The following is a 10055-nucleotide window of genomic DNA, read 5'->3' as shown; positions in this document are numbered from 1 at the left end:
AATCTGGTCGACTTTTCTCTTGTTTCTTCAGTAATGGCCGGGTGATTTTGTCTTTGGGAATCACCGGAGTAATTGAAGTGGATTCAAAACCGCGATATCTAAATCTATTCTTCGCTAATTCTGGGGTTGTGAAATACAGGGCGGAATGAGCTGCCGGGCCGTTCTGGTTTGGGATAGAGCTGAGGTTGGCGAAAGCTGGTGGAACTGATCTGGCCGTTCTCCAACAGTAGACGACTGGTTTCACGTAAGGGAATTGCTTCTTTTGTTCCTGGAAATTTCTTAATTGAAGCATTCATTTTCGCTTTGAATTTAAATTTAGAGTCCAAAATGTATTTTCATATGTCAGCTGACTTCCCTATCAAAGATTCCATCAATAAGGTTAGACTGGCGCGTCCATACCTTTTACGTATTTTTCCTTCTGAATCCCCATTTGTCATAAGAATCGGTATAAATAAACGAAAAATGAAATTTACTATTTTACTAATCATGTTCATTCACATTTAAACTAATAAATCATTGGAAAATATTTTTAGCCACAAAAACAATTATTGAGATGTACCGTGCGACACGTAGTCTACGTAACGTTTCTATTCGTTCGGCCATGCGAATGTGTCGCAATATGCAGCTCGTAATACAGGCCGATAATATCGCGGTCCTGTGCTACTAACATTTTGAGTGACCTGGAATGCGAAAAGATTGCTCCAAAATTGGCGTAAAATGAAATAACGGTTATTTTATTGTTCAGATTTCTAAAACAATATAGGATGACAACAACTTTAACAACAAACATAACATTTTCAAATGATTCAGATCATTAAATGGCATCCTGGTTCCCAAGCTGGAGCTCAATAACAGCCATTGGCTCTGTCAAGATCCACTTTTCTAGAGCGGAATGGAAGTGGAATCTCTGATGCAAACGCCGATCGGTGGCAACCAACTTCCGTCTTCACTCTCTTGAGCCTGAACTTCATAAATGTTCTTCTTCCGGTTCGCACATGACGTCCTATTCGTTTCAATAGTAAAGGATGAATATGAAATTCAATCTCCAAACGATAAATCTATTACCTCGCAAACGTTGATTGATGGCGGATTAGCTGATACGCAAGTGTAAGACGGACAACATTCGCCAGCAACCGTCACCGGTTTGCAAATGGCTGACCCGATCATGGGGTGGTGGTGCACATGATTCTCTGGTGCACTTGACATCAGGTGAATCTAAAGTAGCTAAAAAATTCCATCGTATAGAACACAGAATTCTTAATCGTCCACATTAAACGTATATAGACTCACCAACGGCAGAATCTGCCAACATGGCGTTTTTCAAACAGACGCCAATGGGTGGCATCCAACTTCCATCTAAACTTTCTTGGCTCTGAACTTCACTAATGTTCGTCATCCTGGCACTTGACATCCTGTTCCAGAAATATAAAATCAGCCCGGTACGTTACGAAGCAATTTTTAAGAAAAATGGATCCATCATACGTCGCAAACGTTGATGGACGGTGGATTGGCCGACACGCAGCTATAATTTGGACAGCATTGGCCGGGAACAAACTGTGGCCAGCACACGACTGACGGGTTCGTAGGTGGAACTGGACATGATTGCGTAACGCACGTCAGTTCCGGTGGAGTAGAGCAAATGCATTCGTCGCAAGGAGTTTCCGAATCCGACAAACGTTCACCAATTTTCACGGTAAGATTGCCCAATTTGCAAACAGGCTCCGACGAAATCTCAACGACATCTGACGCATCAGAAATAAGGCGATTCATTACATTAAAAAAAAAGAATGCTGATTGAATTACTTGTGGCAACGGGTCCGACTTCTTCCTCGTTGATGTCAATCCAGCACGAGCTCGGGCACGGGCACGAGCTCTAGCTTTGCCTGGAAATGAAAAGATGAGATGCAATTGAAGCGTTTATTAATGATGTTCAGCTTATACCTTCGAAAACAGGTGGGGCACAAGCTGCTAGACATTCCTGTTGACTGTCGAAATTATTGGCGTTGCCAAGACAACCGCCGAACGTAAACGGTTTGCATTCCTTGTCGGCGCTGTCGTAGAAGAACTTTTGCGCAAAACCTCTGCACATGCCGACGTCAGCAGGCAATTTGCAGCGGGCAAATTTATCTGCCAAGTATTGCATTATCGCAGATTGGATTAATTAAAAAAAATAACAATATTTACCTTCAGGAACGGGTTCGCTATTTTTAGTTACGGCAGCTGCAACTTCGCCACAGATTTCACGACATTTTTCCAACGTTTCGAAACGATTGTCGTTGCCCTATAAATTTAAACAGCGTTAATCTACAATAAAACTGTAAATAAAAGGCTTGATTGAATTCACCTCGCAACCACCGTAGTTAAACGCAACGCATTTCTCCTTTGTCACATCGAAAAAGTAATTGGTTTCCAGTCCACGACACGGTCCCGTTTTCTTCGGCTGGAGACAAACATCGGGCCTTGTTGATGCAACAGCTCTGCTTCGTGATAAAGCGATGGGCAGCGTGGAAACACCTTTATGCCACCAAGATTGATGGGCAAAGTGGTCACACCTTGATGCCCAGTTTGGGATTCGATTCGAATGATTCTCGTTCCAGACGCCGATGCGCTGCAAGTCTCCAAACAAGTTTCACGCGTTTCGAAACGATTACCATTTCCCTGTAAAAGGAATGAACGTCAATATACTTCCTTTATACAGAATGAAAGACTTTACTCTGCATCCTCCGTAAATGAATGGAAGGCAATCGCCTTTTTCTGTGTCGTAATAAAAGGACGGTCTAGACATTTTACACGGTCCGATCATTTTGGGCAGAAGACAGTCTTCGGCTTTCCCTTTCGATTCAGCATCTCTCGCTCTGCCGAGATCCATCGGTAACGTACTCACGCCCTGCTTACCAGCAGCCTCGGCTTGAATTCGGATAATCCTCGTCTTGTTTTGGCTCAGTTCTGCTGCGCTGACTGAAATTATAATGAGAATGGATTCCCTTTAAGTCCATTTAACCTTTGAAGGAGTTCTTACGGCATTTGTAGCTGATTGGGCAACACGCTCCGGACGCGTACACTGAACACAGCCGATGCGGTTATCGACGATGCAGTGGGCATCCCGACATCCCGGACCATCCAAACCTTTTTTTTGGGGGAGGTTATTACAGAATAAACGAAAATTTCAATGAATCCTAGTTGTTGCCTCACCAGTGAATCCGTCGACACAGGTGCACCATTTGCACGGATGCCCGGAAGGAATAGATTGGCCCTTGAGGTATTCTTTTTGCCATTGAAGAGGCAAGTGTCATCCTGCTGAACTTGTCCATCTGGCCGCTTCTCAGCTGCAAGGAGGAAATGTTAATTGAAAATCAAACGCCATACCTTATGATATTTGACTTACGGCATTTATAAGATGGGCAACAAGCACCTGGTGGCGTAACGAGGACGCAACCTTCTTCTTGGGGTGGGAAAGGTACGTCACAAAAATCCTGTTGCATTTGATTGTGGCACCTCCTTGACTGCGAAATGATTTGATTATTTTAATAGTTAATTTGGTTCATACGACGTGAAAGTGTATATAGAAAAGAAAGGAAGCTTACTGCTTATCACTGGCCACACAGGTGCAACCTGTTTTGCATGCGTCATCGTCGTGGATTTGAGAAATCTCTTGACCTATGAGGTAGGAGACATCGCGGTAACGGCAAACTCCTTGGACTGATTTCTCCTCGGCTGTTGGCCAATATTTGTTTGTTTTTCAAATTTAATAGGGGAGAATAACTTTAAAAAAAAAAAGATGCGAGTCACTTACGACAGATAAACCTTGTTGGACAACACGCTTTCCCTCTGTATTCTGGCCGGCAGCCTCTTTCGATGAATCGTTTGTTTGAGACTGGACAGCCCACTTCTGCGCACTCAGGTGCTAATAAAAACAAAACAATCACCACATCAAATTATATAGGGCCCCTCACAGCAATTAGTATAAACACTGCATGTTGCGTCTTACTTGTACTGGGTTCGTCACCGCCGCAAGTCTTGTAACACTCATCAGCCGTTCGGAAGTTATTCTGATTCCCCTGGCAACCTCCGAAATAAAATAATTCGCACCTGTTCTTTTCCTTGACGAAAGCGTATCGCTTCCAAGAGGCAAAACATGGGCCCTTGACGACAGGTAAAGTGCAAACATCTTGCCGAGGTTGGAGGATTTCTTAATTCAATAAACCTTCGTAAGTATTCGTCTTTGCCAAGGGTTAGAAAACGTCTTACTAGGTTTTGGACCGCAAGCTGCGTTGCAATCGTTCTCTGAGGTGAACAAGTTGGCTGTCTTACCGCAACCACCGTACAAGTAACTTTGGCATTTTCCTACAGTCGAATTAAAAGTCCACGATGGAATGGCGGCGAAGCAAGCGAATGGGCTCGGATGAACCGGAGGCAAACTGCATTTGCTATCTTGTTTCATCAGTTCTCTTGTGTCTATTGGTAACGTCATCACTAACAGGAGAAAACACGTCCTTATTAAATTTCTTAGAATTTCCACGTAAAAGCGACTAGAAAAGGACGTCCATGCAACAGCCAATCAATCAAGCTATGTACCTATAGAATGCCGTGTATTTATAAACGAGCGACGAGTTTCATGCCAGCGATCAGAATTTCGAAAAGAGTTGAAGATTTTGGAATAGGAAGGGACGAGTGTACGGACATGCAACATTCCAACTAATGTGTACGACATTCGAGATATATTATTTCGATGTGCTTGTGCTCAACAGCAATCATTTCTGGACGGATCACTCCGGCATTGAGGAAGGTACACTAACATCGGGGAACTCACCGCTTCAGGCGTCAATGATTTCGATCTTTGCCAACTCTAAAAAATGACAAGAACAGAACCAAGCGAAACAAAAAAAGAGCATGCTCATCAATTCCAGTACACACAGCCGTAGACGATAAACAAATAAGCTTTTCGTGGACTCATTTTTAAATGCAAGCCAACATGCACATGAACCAGTAAATAGTGAAATGATGAGATTGGTTCTTACCAGCGGGATCAGGGCCGCATGCCGTGTTGCATTCGTCCTGAGAATTGAACAGATTGGCTGTTTTGCCGCAACCTCCGTACACGTAAGTTTGGCACTCGTTGGCGGTCGAGTTGAATGTCCACGACCTGTGAAATTCACCGAAAAATGAAAACGTCAGTCAGATATACAAAATGAAGCGGAATGATCTTACGGAATGAAAGCCAGGCAGCTGAAGGGACTTGGGTTGACGGGAGGTAAACTGCATTTCTCTTGCCGTGTCAGCTCGGGAGTTTGAGTAGCAACTGTTGCAATAACGTAGATAAAAATTTAATTATAGGTAATCAAGTTGGCCACACATTTTGTGTTGTAACTGATGAATTGATAATTACCTGCATCGGAAGCAGGTGCATCGACGAGTGGATCAACTTGTGGCGATGGTGGTGTGACAGGTCCTTGCAAACCGTTGCATTTCAGGTCGCATTCATCTTCCGAGCTGAAATTGTTGTCGTTGCCACCGCAACCAGTGTAAGTGAACGACGTGCACTCTCCAGTTTGAGTGTCGAAAAAGAAACTCGGTATAAATGCGCGGCAATTGCCGGTGGCTTTCTTTTTGCATACAAGGAGAAGTCGAATCGCTTTCGCTGATTTTCTTCTCCAATCCTTTAAAAGAATCAACAACCAACTGATGACAGCCCGCATTTATTATGAGCTATAATTTATTTACCCTCTTTGTTGCATTTGGCTAGACAAGCGAATTCGTTTTTGAAGAGATTCTCAGTGCCGAAACATCCGCCGTAAATGAATTTCTCGCAAGCTCCGGCCTTGGCGTTGTAAGTCCAACGGGGAATGACGCCGCTGCATGCGATCGGGCTCGGATTGACGGGCGGTAGCGCGCAGACATCAACATCGGCCTTGGCTTCTTCTGGAACGCCTTTAACATCGGGACCTGTTGGCACATGCAGAGAAGTTATAATTTATTCATCTGTACAGACACCAATGGCGTTTTTGATCAAGCGATGGGATAGCTCGTTTTTTTATTTGGCTCCAGAAAGATGCACGTAATTCGATACGTCTCATAGACCGATACAACCATTCAACGTCTCTGTTTGCCCCTTGGGTTATACTCTGATGATACCCGGACAGAGTTTCCGGTTCCATCAGGGCTAGTGTAATTCAAACCCTGTTACCCTTTCCTCACAAAATACAAAAAACTTGATAGAAATGGGACTGAGCAAAGTCGAAGCAGATTGAGTTCGTCAATAATCAGCGACCAAGAAATACGTTCAAAATGGACATTTAACTTAAAATGATTACAAGTGAAAGGCAGTAGTTCACTTACGAGGGATAGCGAAGACGGTGGATGTGACGCACAGCAGGAAAACTATTTTCCCCAACATTTTCTGCTGAATTTTGGATGCTGAAATCAACTTGCAACTGCTGTTATACTAAACGCCTTTTTTTTTTTTAAATTAGGTTCGTAGGGAGTTGCAGGCGTATTCTTCTGTCGGCTGGTTGTGTTTGACTGAATAGCAAAACCGAGTCCCACCCGCTTTTATACTGCCGGCAGCTGAAATCGACCGCGTGCTGAACGCAGCAACAGCACGCTGCCATTCGCCTTGGAAATTTCCCAGCTTCAAAAAAGTCAATAACAACAACAAACAGCCCACGAGGCAAAAAACGAGAAGAAGGAGGTCCCACACGAAGGAGAAATGGCGTGACATGCTTTTAATTGATATGTGTATACAAGCGCAATATACGCAGAGTACAAACACACGTTGTGCTAAAGCGCAGCACGTGTTGACGTCAAGCTTTTCTTTTGGGTTTTTCTTCATATATGTATGATACCATCTCTAATCTTTCGTCATCCTTTTTGAAATGTCATTTCGTGTTGAGCACTTGACGTATTCTTCACGTCATCGTCCATTTCCTATATCCAGGATTTGAATTGCGCAATTGGATAAATATAAACGACTAAATAAACCACCATGACTTTACACACAGTTAAGGTAAGCAATGACATCTAAGTTATCTTTTACATTGATCCGTGATTAAACAACACGCTGGAGAATAGGTCAGATGTGTGCAGCCATCATTATTTGATGGTATTAAAATGAGAAAAAAAAGGAAAAGTTGGTGGGGACTAGCCATCAAAAAAGGAATTGACGATGAAAGTTTTGTACGATGTGGAAATGAATGCATTATTCACCAAGCCATGCACACCAAAAGTTAACAGGATACACGGTTCGGGAGGAAAATAAAACACGAATTTCCACTTAACCTTTCGTTCAATGTTTGGCTGGTCGATTTAAGCAGAAAGTTTCTCTGCGGCTAACACGTCGCCATCTGCTTTCTTTTTCTTCTCCTATATTATACTTATACGTTAACACGTTAACGCAATTTGATGAACACACTAAACGTCTGTATAGTGTCATTCTTGATATGCCATCGTTGAATTTGCGTGTGACGTAATCATAACGTAAATCAGATCTATCATTGACGTGATATTATAGATGATAAATGCTTAGTTTCGTTCAATGTCTTATCAACAGGGAAATCCCAGAAGGACGGCGTTGTTGGGGTGCCACAATGTCATTTCCCCATCCATCGTCTGTAAGCATATAGCAGTAATTGGTAGCTATACGCTTGAAGAGTAGCAAAATGTGCAATGGGACACGTCCGGCTTTGTTTGTTTTCCGTGTCATTACGTCACAAAATGCGTCGGGTTTTCTCGTCGTGACGCACCTTTGGGCTTTACGGTGTTGTTTTAGAAACTGGTTTAACGATCCGTCGTACACTATTTAAAGCTCTTTTGTCAGTGAATTGGAAAGCGATTACCCTTGACCGCATTCACAATGCCGGCATTGTGTTGTGTCTATAACAAGAAACGTATGTGACGCATCGAAGCGCAGTCCCTCTGCAAACATCCTTGTTTCTTTGGGCTATTATGTTGTACTTTTGTAAAAATGCCCACGTGTTGGATTCTGGGAAAATCCCAACTCTTTTCTATTTTGTTTACAATAACACAGGAAATGATGTTCTTGCGTCATGCAAAGCACTCCACAATGTGCGTGCCGTGCCCATTAAACGCGTGATGCGTATAGTGACCGTTGAGAAAGGACCAATGCTGCAGGGCGATATCTTTTATATACAAATTACACCGAGCAGTAATTAAGTTGGAGTACAATAAAGAGTAACATACTAAGAATAATTGCAGTACTATATCAGAAAAAATATAAATTTGACATGGAATTCTGCATGGGACATGGGAGTTTATGGTTGTGCAGTTGCTTGTGTTTAGTCAATCCTTATTGGTTCTCTTCCGAATCGAAATCCGAGCGAGAGCAAGCTAATCTGCAGGCACGTTCCGATGCAAACCTGTTGTCATTGCCCCGACACCCGCCGTAGTTAAAAGGCGTGCATACTCTAGTTGTTGCATCGAAGAAGAAACTTGGAATGGACGCACGACAAGGTCCGATGACTTTTGGTTGCAAACACACAGAAGCAGAAATCACTGGGCCTGAATAACATGAACACCAACTATATTTTGATTTCAGCATTTCATATATCAGATGACGGGTTAAATGTATTGGGTATTTTATTTTAAAAATTAAGCTATTTGTCTACCAGTAGGTTCGGGCCCACAGATCGCGTTGCATTGGGCCAGCGTTTCGAATAGATTGGCCGTTCCACCACAACCTCCATACACAAAACTATCACATACTCCAGTGGTTGAATTAAATGTCCAGGATGGAATAAAAGCGAAGCAACTAAAATTGGAAGGTTCGACCGGAGGTAAGCTGCACCTTTGCTGCTTCGTTAGTTGCACAACAACGTTCGCTCCACCTGTAGTTGTTTGACCTGGTGCACCCCAAAAAATAGAACTAATATTTTTTCATGATTTTAAATTCAATGATTGACGACCTGTACCTTGAGGCATAGCTCCAACGGCCATCACGCAGACGAGAAGCACAAGTTGACTACACTGTCTCAACATGATGATGTTCAATGAATCTTTTGCAAATGTTTCAAGTTAGCCTGTTGAATTACATAAATGTAAATTAAATAAATAATAAATGTTTGTGGTTGTTCAGTTCTTGATTTACCTTCTGTTGCTGTTTCTCGACTGAGAACACTAGAAAAATCTACCAATTTATAGAAGTGTTTAGCGGAATCAGCCTTGTTGCAAACAAGTTCTCAATCAGGACGGATAGACAACTATCATTCCCTTGGCCGTTTTCAGTTTCGTTGCTCTGTATAACAATTATGTCATGGGCGATTATAAAGAAAGGGGTGCAGTTGCGAAATCACAACGAAGGTAAATTGCGTTTTCAATTTACATTTAGCGACCCAAAGGATTAACTCACATTGCTTCTTTTTCTGCTAAAAATCGTGATTTGTGGCAAATCGGCTTGCATGGCTGATTGCAATCATTTGGTTATTCTGTCAAAAAATGATAATTAGTAGCCAAAGAAAATTAACTTCGTGAATAGGAAAATCTTTGTGGACTTTAAGGTAAATGATTAATGTCAATTGGCTCTATAGTCATGTACAATACGACGTAGGCTGTCTTTTGTTTGTTACATAAAAACCAGTAGTAGAAATAACACTTTTACGTGTACGCTATCCACAGCACCAGGTGATAAGGTCACGCACACCTCGAGCGTCTGACGTCCGTTGGGCGGTGTCGCTCACCTTGTACCATTGCATAATTTCCAAGCTGTTTTTGATGGTCTACATTTATAGGGACAGAGAGCGGGCTCTCTTATGCGTGATTTGACGTGAGCGCCATTAGTCTGCATACATAATTCTGTCAATCAAACTATGAACGCATGTGTGAGGGATAAAAGAGATCGACAGCGTTGCCTCCTATAGCAACACAGTTGCTACAAATGAAAGTTCCTCGACAATTGGTACAGTTTTACTGATCAGTTTAGCTTTCCAACTTTAATCATTGACATCTCCACAACAAGTTGAAACGCTCGGCCATCTTTACTCGGAACAGGAAAGTTATCACTCACCTACATTTTGTGCAACCAAATGATTATTGTTAATCCGTGA

At 42.5% G+C, this 10055-nt stretch overlaps 1 protein-coding gene, 1 long non-coding RNA gene and 1 pseudogene across 2 annotated transcripts; 1 reads left to right on the top strand and 2 right to left on the bottom strand.

Moving 5' to 3' along the window:
• Window positions 1-713: 713 nt before the first annotated feature.
• On the bottom strand, window positions 714-6539 carry LOC123470169 (annotated as a pseudogene).
• A 111-nt stretch (window positions 6540-6650) lies between these two features.
• On the top strand, window positions 6651-7428 carry LOC123470171. Its single transcript, XR_006643746.1, has 2 exons — window positions 6651-7003; window positions 7069-7428. It is a non-coding gene; the product is annotated as an uncharacterized LOC123470171 (long non-coding RNA).
• Window positions 7429-8122: 694 nt separating this feature from the next.
• On the bottom strand, window positions 8123-9225 carry LOC116915490 (BPTI/Kunitz domain-containing protein). Its single transcript, XM_032920648.2, has 4 exons — window positions 9101-9225; window positions 8925-9032; window positions 8622-8855; window positions 8123-8514 (listed from the first exon to the last, which is right to left on the bottom strand). The coding sequence occupies exons 2-4, from the start codon at window positions 8989-8991 to the stop codon at window positions 8303-8305; spliced, it is 513 nt and encodes a 170-aa protein (XP_032776539.2). The 5' UTR covers window positions 8992-9032; window positions 9101-9225; the 3' UTR covers window positions 8123-8302.
• Window positions 9226-10055: the final 830 nt, after the last annotated feature.

Source organism: Daphnia magna, linkage group LG2, assembly GCF_020631705.1.
Source record: "Daphnia magna isolate NIES linkage group LG2, ASM2063170v1.1, whole genome shotgun sequence".
In the NCBI taxonomy this organism is placed as follows: Eukaryota; Metazoa; Arthropoda; class Branchiopoda; order Diplostraca; family Daphniidae; genus Daphnia; species Daphnia magna.
The sequence above is the reverse complement of the archived record's forward strand: the minus strand, read 5'-3'. Positions and strand labels throughout refer to the sequence as shown.

Bases quoted from the DNA above. Each gene is read 5' to 3' on its own strand.
- LOC116915490 (XM_032920648.2), bottom strand. From the start codon at position 8,991: ATGTTGAGACAGTGTAGTCAACTTGTGCTTCTCGTCTGCGTGATGGCC. The intron at 8,856-8,924 runs GTACAGGTCGTC...GGGGTGCACCAG, and splicing joins CGTTGGAGCTATGCCTCAAG to GTCAAACAACTACAGGTGGA. The intron at 8,515-8,621 runs GTAGACAAATAG...CATGTTATTCAG, and splicing joins CTGTGGGCCCGAACCTACTG to GCCCAGTGATTTCTGCTTCT.